At 39.5% G+C, this 25,428-nt stretch overlaps 1 protein-coding gene across 1 annotated transcript in view; it reads left to right on the forward strand.

Annotated features, from left to right (window-relative positions):
- naalad2 (N-acetylated alpha-linked acidic dipeptidase 2) overlaps positions 1-25,428 on the forward strand; it is a 70,010-nt gene that overhangs the window by 22,824 nt on the left and 21,758 nt on the right. The window contains exons 4-6 of the mRNA XM_034167754.1: positions 3,840-3,941; positions 10,055-10,180; positions 10,312-10,392. Of these exons, the coding sequence (XP_034023645.1) occupies positions 3,840-3,941; positions 10,055-10,180; positions 10,312-10,392 (309 nt within the window). The remainder of the gene's footprint in view (positions 1-3,839; positions 3,942-10,054; positions 10,181-10,311; positions 10,393-25,428) is intronic.

A 25,428-nucleotide genomic window follows, 5' to 3' on the forward strand; every position in this document is an offset into this window, starting at 1 on the left:
CTGTGGAACCAGCTCCCAATTCAGATCAGGGAGACAGACACCCTCTCTACTTTTAAGATTAGGCTTAAAACTTTCCTTTTTGCTAAAGCTTATAGTTAGGGCTGGATCAGGTGACCCTGAACCATCCCTTAGTTATGCTGCTATAGACGTAGACTGCTGGGGGGTTCCCATGATGCACTGTTTCTTTCTCTTTTTGCTCTGTATGCACCACTCTGCATTTAATCATTAGTGATCGATCTCTGCTCCCCTCCACAGCATGTCTTTTTCCTGGTTCTCTCCCTCAGCCCCAACCAGTCCCAGCAGAAGACTGCCCCTCCCTGAGCCTGGTTCTGCTGGAGGTTTCTTCCTGTTAAAAGGGAGTTTTTCCTTCCCACTGTAGCCAAGTGCTTGCTCACAGGGGGTCGTTTTGACCGTTGGGGTTTTACATAATTATTGTATGGCCTTGCCTTACAATATAAAGCGCCTTGGGGCAACTGTTTGTTGTGATTTGGCGCTATATAAAAAAATTGATTGATTGATTGATTATTTTACTGAGATTTTATTCAGAGATATTTTAAAACATTAGAAAAAACGTTTGTTTACTATTCATTTTTATCATTGAAGATCATAAGTCTGGGTGTGGGACAAGCACAAAACGGCAATATTTGCATATAATGATGCTGAAAAAAGGTGAAAAAGTCATCATAGACTACTAGGACAAATTTCTTCAAACACTTTCATTGTAAAGATAACTATAAAAGTGTGAAATTTCCTCTTTTTTCTTTTTTTCATAAAATATGATCAAGGGACATAAAAGTGCCCGTAGTCTAAGAATCACCCCCATATATCAATTTTATCGTGGTGACACGACACTTGATCTTGGATGACCTTGAAAGGTCAAACTAATTTAGAAAGGCTGTTTTGGGGAATTATTAAATGATAAATGGGCTTCATTTATATTGCTCTTTTCCATCTGCAGCAGAAGCTCAAAGCGCTTTACAATTATGCCTCACATTCACACAAACCAATGTCTGGGTGCCGCCATGCAAGGCACTCACTACACACTGGGAGCAACTAGGAGATTAAGGACCTTGCCCAAGGGCCCTTAGTAATTTTCTGGTCTGGCAGGGTTTTGAATCCTCTTGTCTGAAACCCAAGACTTAACTACTACACCATCTTTTGTGTGTGTACTTTCATTAATCAAGTCCAACATCATAACCATGCGTGTGAACATTAAACAGATGAACTACAGTAAAAACACACGCTCTGAAGTGAACCTCCACGTCACCTCTCCACTGACAATCACCAGGACAGCTCACTCAAGGTTAAAGTCCCTTTATAACCTTGTAGCAAGATAAAGCTCCATATGTGAGATAATGCTATGGCAGACAAACACAAAACAACACAGTTTGACTCACTACCACAACTAAGCAGATACATGATCTAAGGATGAATTTTGAGCTATATCTGCCATCAGGACTGATATTTTAAGATAATCAGCAAACAGTGAATATGTCAGCGAACACTGCTGTCACTAAGGTGTACACTAAGTGCAGTCAGTCACACAGTAATGCTATAAATGCTCAACAATGCAAGCACCAACATTTTTGAGGTGGCTAAGTGTTCACATGACCAACGTGGGACAGAACACAAGACCATCATAATGTAAAGATGCCTTAATGATGGGAAAACTTGCTCTTTTTAATCTTAATTCTCTTATTTGTTCTGTTGTTGGTTTGTCTGTCCACCGTATTGGAATCATACAACATTGCTGAATTTTTTTAAATTCTAGAATTCTTGTAAAACGGTGTCTTACAATGTTGGAAAAAAGAGACCTTAGATCTTAATCTAGATCTGTCTTAAAGGTTAGCATAATCTTCCTTGATGCAGCAGTAATACAGGAAACAGTAATGCCAGACAATGGTGTGTAAATCCACTCTTTACCTTTTATGGTATGATGTACACAGGGTGATCAGAGAACCTCCACCCCCTTCTCCTCAGTTTAGCAGACAGTCAGCCACTCAAGAGACACAGATTAGCATGAGGAAGAACACTAAATATTAAAACACAAAACTTTCATCAGATCAGTATCACATGACAACTGCAAAGAATGTGACATATGTCACAGAAGACTTAAACAAGCCATTTCCAGCCTCCATTTATCAAATATCAAGGTTATTCCTAGATGCACAGACATAATGTGAAATTGTGAGACTTTGAAAGTGGTCAACTTGAAATCCAAATCATGTTTTACCATAAATATTAAAAAACAATTCTGCACAATGTGATCTCTAACTGCTGAGCATTAGCTCTAGGCGTTTGAACTTTTGCATCCACTTGGGCCCAAAATTATTTATTTTATACATTAATGATTTATATAAAGTCTCAGATCTGGTTAAAGCTGTTCTCTTTGCAGATGACACAAACCTGTTTGCTCAGGAGAAAATCTGCAGCAATTATTATCTGATTTAGGAACTGAAATGATAAAGTTAAAGAGATGGTTTGACGTTAACAAATTATCATTACATTTGTCTAAAACTAAATGTTATTTGGAAATGATAAAAAAGACATAGAAATTCAGTTAAATATACATGGGGTAAACATAGAATGTGAGAATAATTTTTTAGGTGTTATTGATGAAAAAATTAATTGGAAAGCTCATATTCAGCATATTCAAATGAAGGTATCAAAGAGTATTGCAGTATTAAATAGTAAGCAAGTAAAGCATGTTCTTGATTGCAGAGCACTACATACTTTTGCACTACATACTATTGTTCATTGGTTGCACCCTACCTGACTTACTGTGCTGACGTTTGGGGCAATAATTATAAAACTACAGTGCAACCATTATTCATTCTTCAAAAAAGAGCATTAAGAACAATTCATAATGCAGGTTATCGAGACCACACCAACCCATTGTTCATTAAATCTCAAATATTAAAACTTAATGATATGATTTTGTTCAAGACTGTTGAGTTAATGTACAAAGTGAAAAATAAACAAGTGCCATTTAGAATTCAAGAATATTTTACTGAGAAAGAGGGAAAATATAATTTAAGGGACTTGTATCATTTTAAAATTGCTGGCACTCAGACAACCAGGAAAGGTTTCTGTGTCTCCATGTGTGGCCCTAGAATATGGAATAACCTGACGGATGAACTCAAATGATGTCCAAATATCAATCAGTTTAAAAATCAATATAAAGAAATGATGTTTTCAAGATATGTATCTGCTGAAGTAGGATGAGTTTTGTGTGTAGCCAACTGTAATTGTAAACTTGTTCGGTAACACGGATTGTGTGTTGAAGTGATTAAAGTGGTTGAAAATGGGAGTGGGAATAGTTGTGTTTTTTCTTATTTTTTCTTTGCACTCCTTTCTGATGACGAGATGATGTTACTTTGGGTTAAAGCGGTAGGTGTTAATAAGCATTGCTTCTGCCTACACCCTTTCAGGCATACGGATGCACTGTCAATCCGTTTTCTTTGTCAATCCATTTTCTTTTCATTGTCAATCCATTTTCTTTTTCAGTGTCAATCCATCTTCTTTTGTTGTAAGTTTTGTTTGTTTTGTGTGTGCTTAATAAATTCATTCATTCATTCATTCACTTAATGCTCACTAAACACCAAACGAGGCACAACACCTCCGTAACTCACAGGAGTAAAGAGATGAGAAGACAGAGAGCAAAAAGAAGTGTGCGCTGCAGAGATATGATTTAAGATTTCATTTCCTAATAACTGAAACGTGACCCCCATGTGGGTCAGGACTTTTAGGTTTTGAACCACTGTGAAAGACAATGTCCATCTTGTCTTATTTTATCTCAACTCATCTGATCCAGTGTGTTGTTTTGTTTCATCTGACAGGTTTATAGCACCTCCTTTGCTGAACCGGTTCCTGAGGGCTATGAAAATATTTCTGACATTGTACCTCCTTACAATGCCTTCTCTGCCAAAGGTCAACCTGAGGTGCACGCACACACACACACAGAGAAATGGATTATAGCAATCATAACCATTTGCTCATTAGCATATAATTATCAGCAACAATGAATCAGTGTTTTCATAAGCTTATGAGGCTTTCATATCCACCATGTCGCAGCACCATGTTGATACAGTAGCCCAAAAGGGACACACAGTAAAACTTGCATATAATGGATTCAGGTGAACCAGTGAATTTTGTCCATTATAATCAAAATCCATTATATGTATAAAACTGACAAAATCTGCTACATTTAAAAAATGGACAGAGCGTTATACACTCAACAAAAATATAAACGCAACACTTTTGGTTTTGCTCCCATTTTGTATGAGATGAACTCAAAGATCTAAAACTTTTTCCACATACACAATATCACCATTTCCCTCAAATATTGTTCACAAACTAGTCTAAATCTGTGATAGTGAGCACTTCTCCTTTGCTGAGATAATCCATCCCACCTCACAGGTGTGCCATATCAAGATGCTGATTAGACACCATGATTAGTGCACAGGTGTGCCTTAGACTGCCCACAATAAAAGGCCACTCTGAAAGGTGCAGTTTTATCACAGCACAATGCCACAGATGTCGCAAGATTTGAGGGAGCGTGCAATTGGCATGCTGACAGCAGGAATGTCAACAAGAGCTGTTGCTCGTGTATTGAATGTTCATTTCTCTACCATAAGCCGTCTCCAAAGGCGTTTTAGAGAATTTGGCAGTACATCCAACCAGCCTCACAACCACAGACCATGTGTAACCACACCAGCCCAGGACCTCCACATCCAGCATCTTCACCTCCAAGATTGTCTGAGACCAGCCACTCGGACAGCTGCTGAAACAATCGGTTTGCATAACCAAAGAATTTCTGCACAAACTGTCAGAAACCGTCTCAGGGAAGCTCATCTGCATGCTCGTCGTCCTCATCGGGGTCTCGACCTGACTCCAGTTCGTCGTCGCAACTTCGCACAGCCATTGAAGAGGAGTGGACCAACATTCCACAGGCCACAATTGACAACCTGATCAACTCTATGCGAAGGAGATGTGTTGCACTGCATGAGGGAAATGGTGGTCACACCAGATGCTGACTGTTATCCCCCCGCCAATAAAACAAAACTGCACCTTTCAGAGTGGCCTTTTATTGTGGGCAGTCTAAGGCACACCTGTGCACTAATCATGGTGTCTAATCAGCATCTTGATATGGCACACCTGTGAGGTGGGATGGATTGTCTCAGCAAATGAGAAGTGCTCACTATCACAGATTTAGACTGGTTTGTGAACAATATTTGAGGGAAATGGTGATATTGTGTATGTGGAAAAAGTTTTAGATCTTTGAGTTCATCTCATACAAAATGGGAGCAAAACCAAAAGTGTTGCATTTATATTTTTGTTGAGTATATATCTAACAGATTAGTTAGTCAGGAGGCGCCAAATGATCTACGGGGAATCTCCAGCACCAATTAGGCTTAAGTATTTCCTTGATTAAACACCTGACCTTGAATCGGGACCTGCCTCATTTGCCTCAGTGTCTGCCTTAAATAAGCATTGGATTACATTTGGTCAAGTCACTCTTTTTTCTAAGTTCAATGTGGAGTGGTACCTTAAAATCCAAAAGCCTGATTTATGCTTCTCCAGCTCCGTAACTCTGTGGCCATGTAATGGCATCAACGTGTGCGTGACCCTTTTAAAGTTCTCTGTCACGTCTTCATGCAATTTGTCGCAGGAACAGTGCCTTCTTCTGGATTAATTTGTCCTTCAATGAACTCCACTTCTTTCTTTAACCCCAATTTCAATGAAGTTGGAACGTTGTTTAAAATGTAAATAAAAACAGAATACAATGATTTGCAAATCCTCTTCAACCTATATTCAATTGAATACACCACAAAGACAAACTGATAAACTTTATTGTTTTTGTGCAAATATTTGCTCATTTTGAAATGGATGCCTGCAACACGTTTCAAAAAAGCTGGGACAGTGGTATGTTCACCACTCTGTTACATCACCTTTCCTTCAAACAACACTCAATAAGCATTTGGGAACTGAAGACACCAATTGTTGAAGCTTTGTAGGTGGAATTCTTTCCCATTCTTGCTTGATGTATGACTTCAGTTGTTCAATAGTCCGGGGTCTCCGTTGTCATATTTTGTACTTCATAATGCGGCACACATTTTCAGTGGGCGACAGGTCTGGACTGCAGCCAGGCCAGTCTAGTACCCGTACTCTTTTACTACAAAGCCATGCTGTTGTAACAGGTGCAGAATGTGGCTTGGCATTGTCTTGCTGAAATAAGCAGGGACGTCCCTGAAAAAGACTTTGCTTGGATGGCAGCATGTGTTGCTCCAGAACCTGGATATACCTTTCAGAATTGTTGGTGCCATCACAGATGCGTAAGTTGCCCATGCTATGGGCACTAAAATGCTATGGGCTGGCTTTTGAACTTTGCACTGGTAATAATCTGGATGGGCTTATTCCTCTTTTGTCCGGAGGACACAACGTCCATGATTTCCCAAAACGATTTGAAATGTGGACTCATTAGACCACAGCACACTTTTCCATTTTGCATCTGTCCATTTCAAATGAGCTCAGGACCAGAGAAGGCGGTGGCGTTTCTGGATGTTGTTGATGTATGGCTTTCGCTTTGCCATAACCCAAGTAGAGAGTTTAAACTTGCACTTGTACAACCCCTGGCAAAAATTATGGAATCACCGGCCTCGGAGGATGTTCATTCAGTTGTTTATTTTTGTAGAAAAAAAGCAGATCACAGACATGACACAAAACTAAAGTCATTTCAAATGGCAACTTTCTGGCTTTAAGAAACACTATAAGAAATCAGGAAAAATAATTGTGGCAGTCAGTAACGGTTACTTTTTTAGACCAAGCAGAGGGAAAAAAAAATATGGAATCACTCAATTCTGAGGAAAAAATTATGGAATCATGAAAAACAAAAGAACGCTCAAACACATCACTAGTATTTTGTTGCACCACCTCTGGCTTTTGTAACAGCTTGCAGTCTCTGAGGCATGGACTTAATGAGTGACAAACAGTACTCTTCATCAATCTGGCTCCAACTTTCTCTGATTGCTGTTGCCAGATCAGCTTTGCAGGTTGGAGCCTTGTCATGGACCATTTTCTTCAACTTCCACCAAAGATTTTCAATTGGATTAATTAATTGGACTATTTGCAGGCCATGACATTGACCCTATGTGTCTTTTTGCAAGGAATGTTTTCACAGTTTTTGCTCTATGGCAAGATGCATTATCATCTTGCCATTATCACCCCAAACATCCTTTCAATTGATGGGATAAGAAAAGTGTCCAAAATATCAACGTAAACTTGTGCATTTATTGATGATGTCATGACAGCCATCTCCCCAGTGCCTTTACCTGACATGCAGCCCCATATCATCAATGACTGTGGAAATTTACATGTTCTCTTCAGGCAGTCATCTTTATAAATCCCATTGGAACGGCACCAAACAAAAGTTCCAGCATCATCACCTTGCCCAATGCACATTCGAGATTTATCACTGAATATGACTTTCATCCAGTCATCCACAGTCCACATTTGCTTTTCCTTAGCCCATTGTAACCTTGTTTTTTTCTGTTTAGGTGTTAATGATGGCTTTCGTTTAGCTTTTCTGTATGTAAATCCCATTTCCTTTAGGCGGTTTCTTACAGTTTGGTCACAGACGTTGACTCCAGTTTCCTCCCATTCGTTCCTCATTTGTTTTGTTGTGCATTTTCGATTTTTGAGACATATTGCTTTAAGTTTTCTGTCTTGACGCTTTGATGTCTTCCTTGGTCTACCAGTATGTTTGCCTTTAACAACCTTCCCATGCTGTTTGTATTTGGTCCAGAGTTTAGACACAGCTGACTGTGAACAACCAACATCTTTTGCAACATTGCGTGATGATTTACCCTCTTTTAAGAGTTTGATAATCCTCTCCTTTGTTTCAATTGACATCTCTCGTGTTGGAGCCATGATTCATGTCAGTCCACTTGGTGCAACAGCTCTCCAAGGTGTGATCACTCCTTTTTAGATGCAGACTAACGAGCAGATCTGATTTGATGCAGGTGTTAGTTTTGGGGATGAAAATTTACAGGGTGATTCCATAATTGATTCCTCAGAATTGAGTGAGTCCATATTTTTTTCCCTCTGCTTGGTCTATAAAAGTAACCGTTACTGACTGCCACAATTTTTTTCTTGATTTCTTATAGTGTTTCTTAAAGCCAGAAAGTTGCCATTTGAAATGACTTTAGTTTTGTGTCATGTCTGTGATCTGCTTTTTTTGTACAAAATTAAACAACTGAATGAACATCCTCCGAGGCCGGTGATTCCATAATTTTTGCCAGGGGTTGCAGATGTAGCGACAAACTGTGTTAACTGAAAATGGTTTTCTGAAGTGTTCCTTTGCCCACGCAGTAAGATCCTTTACACAATGATGTCTCTTTTTAATGCAGAGCCACCTAAGGGATCAAGGTCACGGGCATTCAATGTTGGTTTTCGACCTTGCCGCTTACGTGTAGAAAGTTCTCCAGATTTTCTGAATCTTCTGATTATATTATGGACTGTACATGATGGAATCCCAAAATTCCTTGCAACTGAATGTTGAGAAACATTGTTCTTAAACTGTTGGACTATTTTTTCATGCAGTTGTTCACAAAGTGGTGATCCTCGCCCCATCTTGTGTGTGAACAGCTGAGCCTTTTGGGAATGCTCGTTTTATACCCAATCATGACACTCGCCTGTTACCAATTAACCTGTTCACCTGTGGAATGTTCCAAACGGGTGTTCTTTGAGCATTCATCAACTTTCCCAATATTTTGTTGCCCCTGCTCCAGCTTTTTTGAAATGTGTTGCAGGCATCCATTTCAAAATGAGCAAATATTTGCACAAAAACAAAAAAAAGTCTATCAGTTTGAACATTAAATATCTTGTTGTTGTGGTGTATTCAATTGAATATAGGTTGAAGAGGATTTGCAAATCATTGTATTCTGTTTTTATTTACATTTCACACAACATCCCAACTTCATTAGAATTGGGGTTGTACAATCATCAACCTTCACACCAACAGTACATACAATTTCCCTCCATGAGTTGTGGGTCATTTGAGCATCTTTTTCTGACTGTGTTGTAAAGTTGGTCATATTTGTAGACTTTTTTGCCAAATGTATTTGATCCATGATTGAAATGTGATCAGCATGCACACTGCAAAAACTTTTGACGGGAGAGGACGGAGTGAAAATGTACGTGACAAATCACAGCCTTTTGCGATGTGAGGGTTCACAGCTACGCAGAGGGCTCTAATCTAAAGCTCTTTGGTTCGTCACACCCAGGGATATGTGTGAAACTTAACACCAAATTACAATTCAGGCAGCAAGCAGCATTTTGTTAATAATCGCCGGCCTTGAATTATGCCCTGCCTCATTTATGTGCCGGGTCTGAGCACAGTTGGAAAAAATAAACGACCGGGCTTTTAATCAAGGAAATATGGTATCCACTGTCCTCTGTTACTGGGCACGTCTAGACTGCTCTTTCTGGTACATGTGAGGGGTTTTTAATGGAAATGCATTGCGATCGGACATAACATTTTGTCCAACGGGAACGAAAATCTGTGATACAAAATTGGTTATATACAGTGTTTATTACATGAAAAACCATTCAAAAGCATTGAGACTTTTGCTTTTGTTCTGTGAGTGTGAATATCTGGTTTATACGATGACAGTTTATGCGAGTTTTACTGTACTTACTTTGTCTTTTACATGTTGCAGCATATTTGGAAAAATGAAGAAAAACTCAAATGAATCAGTGGCTGCTCGTCTGCTGGTTGCTTGTGAAGGCAAACAAGCTTGAAAACCCTCATGTTTGTGACATGCATTGTACATATTTCTTATTACAAGAAAATGCAAGTGGACGCGAATCCTCATAGCCAAAGAATAGAAAAACAAAGGGAAACGAAATCATGACATCATCATGCTTCTTCTCTATCTGCAACCTCACCACTAGAAGACACTAAATCATACACACTACAGCTTTAACAATATTAAACTGATGTGAGGACAGTAGAAGAAGCAAACTTAATATTGTTTCCTCTCTGTCTTTCCAGGGGGATTTAGTGTATGTAAATTATGGTCGTACAGAAGACTTTTTGGATTTGGAAAAACATATGAGCATCAATGCAACTGGGAAGATAGTAATTGTCAGATATGGGATGATATTCAGAGGCAACAAGGTAGGAAACTCCTGACAATGTTTTTTCTTTCTTTTTTTTTTTTTTGTACCTCACATTCTCTTTGTATTTCTGTGTGAACATCAGGATTAAGTCATCGTCTGATACTTAAGTGTTGGTTTTCTGTGCACCAGGTGAAGAATGCCATGTTAGCAGGAGCAAAGGGGATCATTATGTTCTCAGACCCTGCAGATTACTGCGCTGATGGAGTCAAGGTACAAAGTCCTGTGTGATATTTGTGGATACTCCTCTTTACTCTGTCATACTATAAATGAACGAATCAGAGGGCTGATGCATATCCTACATACTTTACACGATATGATATAAATGCACAAGTAAATGTCTGTAATGGCGTTTTAACTCTGTACAGATAAGGACAAAATTATTAGCCTCCTATGAAGTTTTCCCAAGTGCTTTTTTAAAAAAAAACAGAGCAAGGAATTCTCACCTTGGCATTTCTAAACATCCAAGTTTCATTTTGGATGTTTACATTATTTTTCTTTACACACAGAAATAAAAGTATTTTACAAAAGCAAAACCTACCAGGGTCAACATTATTAGCCCCCTTCAGAATGGACCTTTTTGTCAAACCACAGCACAAACCACTGTTGTGCAATGATGCGCTTTAACTTTGTAAAGCTCAAAGCTTGTAAAATCAAGTTAAAACTAAGGGTTATCTCCAGTGTACACACAGTATAAAAACTTCAATAAGGGTTTGAGCTGTCACTTGAGAAAGCATCAAAATAAATCACTTTAGAGTTGAGAAAAGGAACTGTTGATGCTTGCAAAGCAAAAGAAGGAGTTATTATCCATTATTATGTTTTTCCCCACATCTGTATTACGTCATCTTGTATGAAGGCATTCATAACAATCACTCAAAAATATTTTGTTGATCAATATATGCTTCAGATGTAGGTTTCTCGGTGTTTCAGATATACCAACTGTCGCAAGGTGAAGTCTGGATTGAAAAGATGTTCCTGATAGCTTTGGCTGACCTGGTAGAGTCTTGGTCTCGAGTCCGAGCAATCCAGTGTTTGAATCCCACTGGCATCCATGCCACAAAAATAAGTCATCTGGTCTCACAACAAAAAAACAAGACATTTCTTAGACAATGTTTTCCTTGACCATTGACTAAGCTATTTCAAATCTAATCACCACGTAAGAGATCCACATAATATTCCCACCAGGTCTGAAGGAAATCTCTCCAGCTGTTTTTGAGTTATCTTGTCTAAATACACACACATACACGCAAAAAACTGATGCATTGGATGAACTCAATTCAGTTATGAGCAGGATTTCCATCTAATAAATATATGTAGCCCCAACTCAAATAAAGCACATGCATGCAAGATAATTTAACCCTGTGGGGCCGACGCCATCGTATACGACGGCTGAGACCAAGCTTTACTAAGTTAGAAATAACTTTTTAATGATATGAGATAGAAACTTACTTTTTTTTTGCTGAAAAGTTAACTCCGCGGACTTTCGAGCCACTGTCCACCACCTTTGTACTCCTCATAGAAGCTGTGTGATAATGTGAGCAATGTGAGTGTCCGGAATTGGTTCACCGTTACATGGCTTTCCAAAATCCAATTGTAGGGCAGATTCACCTCACGTGACACACCAAAGATTGTTTTTAGGAGTGATGTGTTACTAGTTGGCCCGTTTGAATAGCCCCCTGGCTGCTCCAATGCGCCCTGTGCCATTATGCACAGCGAAAGTGAGCAGATGGATACATACAATCTCACATGCTCAAACAGTGTGTAAGTATCAGGATTGCTCGACCAGTTTTCCTGTGAATGTTACTGGATAAGCCTGTGGCAAGCTCTCTCACTCCGGCGTAAAGCACTGTTTACCATATCAATGGAGCGAGGGGGGAGGGGCCGCCCCTCAAACTGAATGAGCCTCGAAGTGTGAATGTTGCTTTCAGAGCAGGAGAGAACAAACGCACAGCCAACTTCATAGTAGAAGTTTGTGATGTGACCTTTGTGTAATAGCAGACAGAAATTGCTTTGAGATGAAGACAAACAAAACGCATAGACCATTTTGGATATATTGTTCAAAATGTGCATTTGTGTTTATTGTTTGAACCTTTTTGTTGTACAGTCTTTCACACAAGAGCCCAAATTACCTTTATAAAGTGTCAAAACAGTTGTTTATTATAGTTTGCTGTGTGTTTTGAATAAATGTGTGTGGAAAATTATTTTCCACTTTACTTTTTCCTTTCTTATTTCTGATTGTAAACCTTTATTACACTTATAAAACACAACTATAGCATATATATTTTGAAAGTACAGGTTGTCCTGAAAAAAGAGACATAAAACTTGATTGTGGGATGCAGGGAGAGCTGTTAACAGCAATAACAAAACATTTATGCCAGGCAAGTGAACTGTCCAAAAAATGCCCTCGGACCCCAGAGGGTTCATTTAATTTAGTTGGGACTACATATATTTATTAGATGGAAACCCGGGCCATAATTAAACTGAGTTCATCCAATGAGTTATTTGTTTGTGTGATACACTCAAAAAACTGAGTCATTGGATTGGATTCCATCTAATATATGTAGTCCCAACTAAATTAAATTACATCATCTTGCATGGATGTGTTTTATTTGAGTTGGGGCTGCATATATTAATTAGATGGAAATCCTGCACATAATTGAATTGAGTTCATCGAAAGAGCCATTTTTTGAGTGTACACACACACGCCAGTGAAAACAAAACCATGCTTCACCGGCAGGCAGGGTAACACACGTTCATCAACTTGATTTAACACGTTTTTGCGTGGGACGATATGTACTCACTGCAGAGTCCATATTAATCTGCAAAGTGTACTGTGTAAGTAAGTAGATGCAGGTCTTTTGGAGTACACGGGGCACTCCTGAAGGCATTTTACAGTACTGTGGTGGCATCAGCCATTTTCTACAGTGTAGTTTGCTGGGGCAGCAGAATTTCTGCTGTGGACAGAAGAAAAACTGGACAAACTGATTATGAAGGCCAAGGCTGCCCCGGGGTGCCAGTTTGATCCAGTGGAGGTGGTGGGAGAGAAGACCTAAACTACCATCCATGTTGAGGAATGTGCACCACCCAACACAGGGTAATCTGACAGCACAGTGATAGGGTGCTGCCTCCTGTATGTGTGTGTGTGTGTGTGTGTGTGTGTGTGTGTGTGTGTGTGTGTGTGTGTGTGTGTGTGTGTGTGTGTGTGTGTGTGTGTGTGTGTGTGTGTGTGTGTGTGTGTGTGTGTGTGTGTGTGTGTGTGTGTGTGAGAAGGAGACGCACCGTCTGTCCTTTCTTCTTGCTGCTGTCAGACTGCACAATCAGCACCATCCCACTAAACTACAAAGCACATTTGAACTGCTTTACTGACTGCACTTTAGGGTATAATGACTTTAAATGACAGTGTTTAATGACTGCACTCATAAGTGCCATACCTGTGTTTCTTGTATATGCAATATAATTGTGTCATAAGTGTATCTTGCATGTGCCTGAAGTGTGGTACGCAACTTTTTATTTATGTTTTTTTTTTTAGTATTTGCTGTTCTCAGTTTTTTTGTTTTTTTTCCTATATTCTGCTGTCACTTTGCTACTGCAACAATGCAAATTTCCCCACTGTGGAACAATAGAGGATTATCTTATATTGTCCATGAAAATCCATAAGACATGTAGTGTATTTCAATATTTAATTAAATCTGAGGCACCACCTGCCAAAAAAAGCAGGAAAATAATATCAAAATTGATCCAAAACAAATTGTGAATGTGATTGATTAAACATCTGTCTTCAACTGGACACAGCTGGTGTAACTTTAACATTTATTTACATATTTACAGGTAATTAACGCATGTGACAGACTTTGTGAATATGGATAATGACTCATAGGTTTATGTCTGGGGTGAGATGAGACTGAGAAACACAAAGGGAAAGGGGGAAAGAGAATGAGAGACTAGAAATTATAAAGTAGAAGCCACAGAGAGGAGAACAGGGAGCTAAGCTCAAAAATAAGAACAAAAGAGAAAAATCTAAGATTGCAAGCATGAGAAAACGCAAGAAGTGTAAGAGAGGAAATAAGTGAGCCAGGGTAAGAGCCTGGTCCTTTGTTTCAGTGTCCTTTTAAAGAGGCACTGGCACATGAACATACACTCTGCCCACCAAGCACCAGGTTGCTTTAAGAATGCATTTGTAGGAAAAGAACTGTATCATACGTCTAACTGAAAATTATCTTCTAACTAAACACACCATAGGAAGAAACAGAAAGTACTGAAAGCAGTCTGTACACTACAAAGTATTTGATATACTTATGAATAATAAACAGATAACACTGATAACACATTATGCAAAAAGAATACACTAAAATTACAGGGAGTAAAACATGTCCAGAACTAATATGGGAAGCAAATAATAATACTCTTGGCACAAATAATTCTTTATTTTGAATAACTACTCATTTCTTTTGTTTACAAGTTTTTAGTATAGTTCCCAACATGGCCTTTGGGGGGAACTGTGATTACATCAGTATCAGCACGGTGGATTAGTGGTTAGGGCCCCTTCACACATAGTACGAATAAGTACAAATCAGGGCGAATCACGGCAAGCACAAAAACATTGAGCTGACAGGCAGACGTGAATGATCCCGCTGCGACGGTGTCATGCACACTCGTGCATGATACCATCCAGTTTGAGGGTTATGATTTCTTCCCAATAAATAGGATGAACAAACGGGGTGGTGGTGTCGCACTTCATATTAATTCTGCTTATCACTGTGAAATTCAAAACATGTGTTTCTGTTTGAAAAACGTCATGGAATGTGTCACTGTGGAAATTAAATGCGAAAAATCAAAAAATATAATTGTAAGTTGTGTTTACAGAGCACCAGGATCAAACATAAAATTTTTGTGGGAAAGTTGATTGAGATGTATAACACTATTAAAAATAAGTCTGTATTTGTTTGTGGAGACTTCAACATTGACTTCTTAAATCCTCACAGTCAGATACATATAACTGAATTTATAAATTCTGTTTTGTTTGGGAATGTATCCAGTAATTACTCATCCAACTAGGATAACTGCGAACACAGCGACACTTATTGATAATATACTTACAAATGTTACCGTGGGGAATTTAGAGGGGGGATTACTTATTAATGATATCAGTGATCATTTGCCAGTTTTTGTAGTTTTGAATTCTTTAATTGACAAAATTGACCATACTGAAAGTACAAATTTCAAGAGGAAAATAACAGAGGAGACTTTGGAAAATCTTAGAATGGACTTAAGGTATCAAAACTGGAGTGACATTTACATTGAGGATATTGATCAATCCTATGAGTCATTAATTTCTATTATCTCTAATTTATATGATAAACATTGCCCTTTGGTATCAAATGTTGGAAATAAGCATAATGTTGACAAACCGTGGATTACTAAGGGACTGCAAAATGCATGTAAAAAGAAAAATTTTCTGTACAAGCAATTCTTAAAACTAAGAACATTTGATGCTAAGAAAAGATATAAGACATATAAAAATAAGCTAACTAATACTATGCGATCTTGTAAAAGGCAGTATTATAGTGATTTATTGGAAAAAAAACAAAAAAACATTAAGGGTACTTGGAAGATTTTAAATGAAGACATAAATAAAAGAAAAGGTGTTAAAGAATATCCTGCCCTTTTTTACTCAAGTACTGGTACAGTTGTTAAGGAAAATAAAGCTATAGCAGATAATTTTAATGATTACTTTGTAAATGTGGGTAAAAATTTAGCTGATTCGATTGTGTCTTCTGGACTGCGTTCTTTGGATTACTGTAAAACAATTAATAAAATTCAGGATTCAATGTTCATTAAAGAAACTGATGAATATGAAATAATTGAGTGTTCGTAACTTCAAGGGGAAAAGATCAAATGATAGTGATAGTTTTGATATGTCTTTGATTAAAAATATTATTGATTGTATTGTTAGACCCTTTAAGTATATTTGTAACCTGTCACTAATGACTGGGAAATTTCCTTTCAGAATGAAATTTGCTAAAGTGATACCGCTGTCTTTGATATGTCTTCTCAAATTATAGACCAATCTCACTCCTGCCACAATTTTCCAAAGTTTTGGAAAAGGTATTTTTAAAGAGCTTATATGATTTCATAACTAAACATCACATACTTAGTGAACAGCAATATGGTTTTAGAAAAAAATCGCACTACTTCACTGGCTGTAATTGATTTTGTTGAACAGATTACAAATGCAATTGAAAATAAGCAATATACTGTTGGGGGTTTTTTGATCTACAGAAAGCATTTGATACTATAGACCACACTGTGCTATTGGACAAACTACGTATGGTATCAGGGGATTGGCATATGATTGGATAGTTAGCTATTTATACAATAGATATCAGTGTGTACATATTGGTGGAGCAAAATCTGAACTCATGAAAATTACTTGTGGGGTGCCCCAAGGTTCAGTTCTGGGGCCGTTGTTGTTTCTTCTGTATATTAATGACATATGTTTGGTTTCCAAGTCCGTCAGTTGTATTTTGTTTGCTGATGATACAACTATGTTTTGTAGTGGGGATCACTTGGGACAGGCTTTGGACATGATGGAGAAGGAACTACAGAAGTTTAAACAATGGTTTGATTCAAACAAATTATCGCTCCACTTTGGTAAGACAAAGTGTATTATATTTGGAAACAAGTCCAGGATTTCCTGCAGAAATTTATTATTAAATGATATTGAAATTGAAACTGTAACTGATACAAAATTTCTTGGTGTTGTTATTGATGATAAACTGAGCTGGAAAATGCGTATTAATTTTGTTAAATCCAAAATGTCAAAAGCCATTGCAATTCTGCATAAAGCACAAGATTTAATTTCCCAACACTCATTAACTATTTTATATCACTCATTGCTCATTCCATACATGACCTACTGTATTGAGGTATGGGGAAATACGAGGTCTCTTAGATAATAAACCGACCCTTTTATTTTTTTTTTAACTATATGGCTTTGAATGACGTGTGATTACACCAATCATGCTTGAACCCTCGTGCGCATGCGTGAGTTTTTTTTACGCGTGTCGGTGACGTCATTTCCCTGTGGTCAGGCCTTGAGTGAGATGTGGTCCCGCCCTCTTGGCTGAATTCCTTTGTTTCACACGCTGCTCCAGACGGCGCGCGTTGCTTTATCAAAATTTTTTCTGGACCTGTGAGGAATATCCGAGTGGACACTATTCGAGAAATTAAGCTGGTTTTCGGTGAAAAGTTTAACGGCTGATGAGAGATTATGGGGTGTTTCTGTCAGTGTAAGGACTTCCCACAGAGCAGGACGTCCTGCAGTGCTTCCAGGCGCCGTCGTCGGCCTGTTTCGAGCTGAAAACATCCTAATTTAAGGCTTAATTCACCCAGGACGTCGTGAGAGAACAGAGAAGATTCAGAAGAGGCCGGCATGAGGACTTTATGCGGACATTCCACTGTTTAAGGACATTTTTTAATGAAAGACGTGCGCGCAAATTCGCCGAGTCGTTTCCATGACGACTCAGCAAATCTGTGTGCGCCGCGACAGGAAAAACACCTCCGTGTTGAAAACCATTTGTAAAATTCAAGCGGCTTTTGATGGCTTTCAACAAGTGAGTAACTGAGAAATTGTTTAACAGCTTGGGCATGTTCCAACTTGCCCGTTAAGGTTTCCAATGGAGGTGTTTTTCCTGTCGCGACCCCCTGCGGTCGGGTCCGGCCCGACATGCGACTCTGCCCGCACGTTCATTCATTACAAAATGTCCGTTAACAATGGAATGTCCGAATAAACTCCTCATGCCGACTACTTCTGAAAGTTCTCTGTTCTCTGACGACTTACTGGGTCAACAGAGCCTGAAATGTGGAAGTTTTCAACTTGAAACGGTGAGACGCTGCCGCCTCGAAGCACAGATCGCCGTCAGGCGCCGTGGGCCGTCCTTAAAGCGACACTTACAGACCAAAATCTCTCATCAGCCGTTAAAATTTTTACCGAAAACCAGCTGAATTTATCGAATGGTGTCCACTCAGTTGTGACTTACACTTTCGAAAAAATTTTGATCAAACAAAGCAGCAGTCTCTGAGCCATTCCTAAACAATGAAAAAAATGACGAGAGGGCAGGTGACTCCTCACTCAAAGACTGCCCACAGGCGAATGACGTAACCGACAGGCGTGAAAAAACTCTCGCATGCCCACGAGGGTTCAAGCATGTCTGATGTAATCACACGTGATTCAAATCCATATGGTTTTTGAAAAAAATAATAAGGTCGGATACTTTTCTAATAGATCTCGTACATATAAAACTAATACTAATCCAATATTTTTGTTGCAAAAGAAAGCTGTAAGAATTATTTGTAACAAATCACATTGTGAGCCAACGAATCCATTGTTTGCCTGTTTGCATATTCTAAAATTCTGGGACTTGGTTGATTACTTTACAATACAATTTATGTATAAAGCTAAAAATAAACTGCTGCCACAACATGTCCAGGATCTTTTTAAACTGAGGGGCTCCAGTTATAATTTGAGAGGAATTTTATTGTTTGAAAAATCAAGGATCTGAACTACTGCAAAAAGTCATTGTGTATCTGTCAAAGGTGTTAACATCTGGAACAACTGTCCCGACAACATTAAAGTACTTGGTATGTTAGTAGGCTTTAAAAGACATTACGAGAATAATAAAATTACATACTATAGTTGAAGACTTAGGTCTTGTTATTACTTTCGGGTTTGTGTGTTGTGTGCCAGTATTGTCTGGTTATATTTTGTAAATTTGAGTTCATTGACTACGTTGGCACGTTTTTGTTTTTTGTTTTTTTTTGGTATTGTATGTATACGTGTATATATATATATATATATATTTATATATATATATATATATGTGTGTGTGTGTGTGTGTGTGTGTGTGTGTGTGTGTGTGTGTGTGTGTGTGTGTGATTATGTAGATACATATTTATGAAATTTTGTTTGTGTGTATATGTTTGTTATTTTTTAGTATAAGGGGTGGGTATTTATAAGCTCTGCTTCTGCCCTCACCCTTTTGGCCATGCAGGACTTTTGTAAAGTTGCTTCATTATGAATTTTTTTGTTTTTGTTGAATTGTGTGCCGCATAAACTCATTCATTCATTCATTCATTCATACCGTCGCAGCGGGAACACAGTGCGAGCAGCCAAAGCATGTGTACCACATCACACAGCTGCTGTGGAAAAAAAATACATGCCACCCACGGGATTCGAACCTGCAATTTACAAAAGCTCTGATTGCCAACCAGAAACTTTACCACTGCGCTACCATCACTGGCCTGTAAAAGGTGCAGAAAAATGCCTGAAATCAACAAGGAGATGGATGTATTTTAAAAAATAAAACTACACACCATAAAAAAACACCGCATTTTATTGAATCCTTCTCATCAAGCGGACAATACAAATATGATCTGTCTGTTCCTCTGTAGATGACCCATGGTCTCAGACATACAGTTATGAAATTACATGAATGAAGCAGGGCACTCTTATGATGTCCACATCTACTGGTCCGATGTGTCCAGCCGGCCCCGTGTGCGTGTCCAGGCTGACACGCGTGTTTTGTGGACGGCATGCCACAGGACAGACACCACGTCATGTGGAACAGAGTTCACATGGGTGACGTGACATGCAGATTGCCCGCTGCGTGTTATGATCTAACAGTTCATATCACCTCAGGCAGCCTGTCAATGTGCGCACCTTGCGCTTGCTTGCTGCAGCCCATTGCAACAGCAATATATGTTTTTATGTATGTTCACGTAAGGACAGCAAGCAGACACATGCGTGTCACAGTTGTAAGTTCATGTCCATCCAAACACAGTATGTGTTCTCCAGCTGGGATGTCCAGAACCAGAGATCTTAACAGCTGCGGCTGTCGGGGGCCACACCCCGTCCATCCAGTGCAATCATCCAACTTGTCACTCTCTTCTGTGTTATGTGAGCTGTTAGTGAGACTCCGGTCAACCGTTCACAGGCATCTCACTGAGCTGTGTGCACTCAGACCTGCCTGTCCGGCCACCAGGTGATCATGTCTGCGCAGCATACATATCAGCATTTTATGCAAGTGCACCACATGTGTTGCTTTTTGCAAGCCACACTCGTGGGAGCACTTAGATAAATTTCACATCCAGCTCAAAAGTGATTGTCTGCTGACTGTTTTTGTGCTAACAGCACGAACGGCCACACATTTTCTAAGTGCCAAGCAAGCGGTGTTAGATGTTCGAGTGTGTCACCTGGAATTTGCTGCAAGAGGGATTCAGTGCACTCTCACAGGGCACACTCTGTCGTTCAGTCGCTGGTGTGTACAGATAGTTGTAGCAACAGGTGTACGAGGTGTTGGAGGCACTAGTGACACGTGTACGAGGCATTGGAGGCAGCTCAGATTTTTCACAATTGGCATGCAATTCCTCCTTCATGGACTAGTCAGCTTAAATTGTGTTATGTGTGAAGGGGCCCTTAGCACTGTTGCCATAGAGCAAGAAGGTCATGGGATCAGTTCACACCTGTGGCCTTTCTGTGTGAAGTTTTCATGTTCTTCCGTGTTTGCATGGGTTCCCTCTGGCTTCCTCCCACATCCAAAGACATGCTGGTTAGGTGAATTGGAAACTTTAAAAACAGTCCTGGTCTCCCTTGTAAAAGAGATCTCAATCTCAATGGGACTAACCTGGTTAAATAAAGGTTTAGATTTTTGGACATCTCTGGACATCACTGTCTGATGGATCAGCTTGGCAGAAGGGAGGGACATTTGAGATGTTATTTGGCAGAAAATGCCATGTTCAATCAATCAATCAATCAATTTTTTTATATAGCGCCAAATCACAACAAACAGTTGCCCCAAGGCGCTTTATATTGTAAGGCAAGGCCATACAATAATTATGTAAAACCCCAACGGTCAAAACGGCCCCCTGTGAGCAAGCACTTGGCTACAGTGGGAAGGAAAAACTCCCTTTTAACAGGAAGAAACCTCCAGCAGAACCAGGCTCAGGGAGGGGCAGTCTTCTGCTGGGACTGGTTGGGGCTGAGGGAGAGAACCAGGAAAAAGACATGCTGTGGAGGGGAGCAGAGATCGATCACTAATGATTAAATGCAGAGTGGTGCATACAGAGCAAAAAGAGAAAGAAACAGTGCATCATGGGAACCCCCCAGCAGTCTACGTCTATAGCAGCATAACTAAGGGATGGTTCAGGGTCACCTGATCCAGCCCTAACTATAAGCTTTAGCAAAAAGGAAAGTTTTAAGCCTAATCTTAAAAGTAGAGAGGGTGTCTGTCTCCCTGATCTGAATTGGGAGCTGGTTCCACAGGAGAGGAGCCTGAAAGCTGAAGGCTCTGCCTCCCATTCTACTCTTACAAACCCTAGGAACTACAAGTAAGCCTGCAGTCTGAGAGCGAAGCGCTCTACTGGGGTGATATGGTACTACGAGGTCCCTAAGATAAGATGGGACCTGATTATTCAAAACCTTATAAGTAAGAAGAAGAATTTTAAATTCTATTCTAGAATTAACAGGAAGCCAATGAAGAGAGGCCAATATGGGTGAGATATGCTCTCTCCTTCTAGTCCCCGTCAGTACTCTAGCTGCAGCATTTTGAATTAACTGAAGGCTTTTTAGGGAACTTTCAGGACAACCTGATAATAATGAATTACAATAGTCCAGCCTAGAGGAAATAAATGCATGAATTAGTTTTTCAGCATCACTCTGAGACAAGACCTTTCTAATTTTAGAGATATTGCGCAAATGCAAAAAAGCAGTCCTACATATTTCTTTAATATGCGCTTTGAATGACATATCCTGATCAAAAATGACTCCAAGATTTCTCACAGTATTACTAGAGGTCAGGGTAATGCCATCCAGAGTAAGGATCTGGTTAGACACCATGTTTCTAAGATTTGTGGGGCCAAGTACAATAACTTCAGTTTTATCTGAGTTTAAAAGCAGGAAATTAGAGGTCATCCATGTCTTTATGTCTGTAAGACAATCCTGCAGTTTAGCTAATTGGTGTGTGTCCTCTGGCTTCATGGATAGATAAAGCTGGGTATCATCTGCGTAACAATGAAAATTTAAGCAATACCGTCTAATAATACTGCCTAAGGGAAGCATGTATAAAGTGAATAAAATTGGTCCTAGCACAGAACCTTGTGGAACTCCATAATTAACTTTAGTCTGTGAAGAAGATTCCCCATTTACATGAACAAATTGTAATCTATTAGACAAATATGATTCAAACCACCGCAGCGCAGTGCCTTTAATACCTATGGCATGCTCTAATCTCTGTAATAAAATTTTATGGTCAACAGTATCAAAAGCAGCACTGAGGTCCAACAGAACAAGCACAGAGACGAGTCCACTGTCCGAGGCCATAAGAAGATCATTTGTAACCTTCACTAATGCTGTTTCTGTACTATGATGAATTCTAAAACCTGACTGAAACTCTTCAAATAGACCATTCCTCTGCAGATGATCAGTTAGCTGTTTTACAACTACCCTTTCAAGAATTTTTGAGAGAAAAGGAAGGTTGGAGATTGGCCTATAATTAGCTAAGATAGCTGGGTCAAGTGATGGCTTTTTAAGTAATGGTTTAATTACTGCCACCTTAAAAGCCTGTGGTACATAGCCAACTAACAAAGATAGATTGATCATATTTAAGATCGAAGCATTAAATAATGGTAGGGCTTCCTTGAGCAGCCTGGTAGGAATGGGGTCTAATAAACATGTTGATGGTTTGGATGAAGTAACTAATGAAAATAACTCAGACAGAACAATCGGAGAGAAAGAGTCTAACCAAATACCGGCATCACTGAAAGCAGCCAAAGATAACGATACGTCTTTGGGATGGTTATGAGTAATTTTTTCTCTAATAGTTAAAATTTTGTTAGCAAAGAAAGTCATGAAGTCATTACTAGTTAAAGTTAATGGAATACTCAGCTCAATAGAGCTCTGACTCTTTGTCAGCCTGGCTACAGTGCTGAAAAGAAACCTGGGGTTGTTCTTATTTTCTTCAATTAGTGATGAGTAGAAAGATGTCCTAGCTTTACGGAGGGTTTTTTTATAGAGCAACAGACTCTTTTTCCAGGCTAAGTGAAGATCTTCTAAATTAGTGAGACGCCATTTCCTCTCCAACTTACGGGTTATCTGCTTTAAGCTGCGAGTTTGTGAGTTATACCACGGAGTCAGGCACTTCTGATTTAAAGCTCTCTTTTTCAGAGGAGCTACAGCATCCAAAGTTGTCTTCAATGAGGATGTAAAACTACTGATGAGATACTCTATCTCCCTTACAGAGTTTAGGTAGCTACTCTGCACTGTGTTGGTATATGGCATTAGAGAACATAAAGAAGGAATCATATCCTTAAACCTAGTTACAGCGCTTTCTGAAAGACTTCTAGTGTAATGAAACTTATTCCCCACTGCTGGGTAGTCCATCAGAGTAAATGTAAATGTTATTAAGAAATGATCAGACAGAAGGGAGTTTTCAGGGAATACTGTTAAGTCTTCTATTTCCATACCATAAGTCAGAACAAGATCTAAGATATGATTAAAGTGGTGGGTGGACTCATTTACTTTTTGAGCAAAGCCAATAGAGTCTAATAATAGATTAAATGCAGTGTTGAGGCTGTCATTCTCAGCATCTGTGTGGATGTTAAAATCGCCCACTATAATTATCTTATCTGAGCTAAGCACTAAGTCAGACAAAAGGTCTGAAAATTCACAGAGAAACTCACAGTAACGACCAGGTGGACGATAGATAATAACAAATAAAACTGGTTTTTGGGACTTCCAATTTGGATGGACAAGACTAAGAGACAAGCTTTCAAATGAATTAAAGCTCTGTCTGGGTTTTTGATTAATTAATAAGATGGAATGGAAGATTGCTGCTAATCCTCCTCCTCGGCCCGTGCTACGAGCATTCTGACAGTTAGTGTGACTCGGGGGTGTTGACTCATTTAAACTAACATATTCATCCTGCTGTAACCAGGTTTCTGTTAGGCAGAATAAATCAATATGTTGATCAATTATTATATCATTTACCAACAGGGACTTAGAAGAGAGAGACCTAATGTTTAATAGACCACATTTAACTGTTTTAGTCTGTGGTGCAGTTGAAGGTGCTATATTATTTTTTCTTTTTGAATTTTTATGCTTAAATAGATTTTTGCTGGTTGTTGGTGGTCTGGGAGCAGGCACCGTCTCTACGGGGATGGGGTAATGAGGGGATGGCAGGGGGAGAGAAGCTGCAGAGAGGTGTGTAAGACTACAACTCTGCTTCCTGGTCCCAACCCTGGATAGTCACGGTTTGGAGGATTTAAGAAAATTGGCCAGATTTCTAGAAATGAGAGCTGCTCCATCCAAAGTGGGATGGATGCCGTCTCTCCTAACAAGACCAGGTTTTCCCCAGAAGCTTTGCCAATTATCTATGAAGCCCACCTCATTTTTTGGACACCACTCAGACAGCCAGCAATTCAAGGAGAACAGGCGGCTAAACATGTCACTCCCGGTCCGATTGGGGAGGGGCCCAGAGAAAACTACAGAGTCCGACATTGTTTTTGCAAAGTTACACACCGATTTAATGTTAATTTTAGTGACCTCCGATTGGCGTAACCGGGTGTCATTACTGCCGACGTGAATTACAATCTTACCAAATTTACGCTTAGCCTTAGCCAGCAGTTTCAAATTTCCTTCAATGTCGCCTGCTCTGGCCCCCGGAAGACAATTGACTATGGTTGCTGGTGTCGCTAACTTCACATTTCTCAAAATAGAGTCGCCAATAACCAGAGTTTGATCCTCGGCGGGTGTGTCGTCGAGTGGGGAAAAACGGTTAGAAATGTGAACGGGTTGGCGGTGTACACGGGGCTTCTGTTTAGAACTACGCTTCCTCCTCACAGTCACCCAGTCAGCCTGCTTGGGATCTGCCAGGGGGGAACTAACGGCGGCTAAGCTACCTTGGTCCGCACCGACTACAGGGGCCTGGCTAGCTGTAGAATTTTCCACGGTGCGGAGCCGAGTCTCCAGTTCGCCCAGCCTGGCCTCCAAAGCTACGAATAAGCTACACTTATTACAAGTACCATTACTGCTAAAGGAGGCCGAGGAATAACTAAACATTTCACACCCAGAGCAGAAAAGTGTGGGAGAGACAGGAGAAGCCGCCATGCTAAATCGGCTAAGAGCTAGTAGCTACGCTAACCTAGCGGATTCCTAAAAACACGCAAAGTGAATAATTTAGAGGTGATTCAGCAGAA

The sequence above is a fragment of the Thalassophryne amazonica genome, chromosome 4, assembly GCF_902500255.1.
Source record: "Thalassophryne amazonica chromosome 4, fThaAma1.1, whole genome shotgun sequence".
NCBI lineage: Eukaryota > Metazoa > Chordata > Actinopteri > Batrachoidiformes > Batrachoididae > Thalassophryne > Thalassophryne amazonica.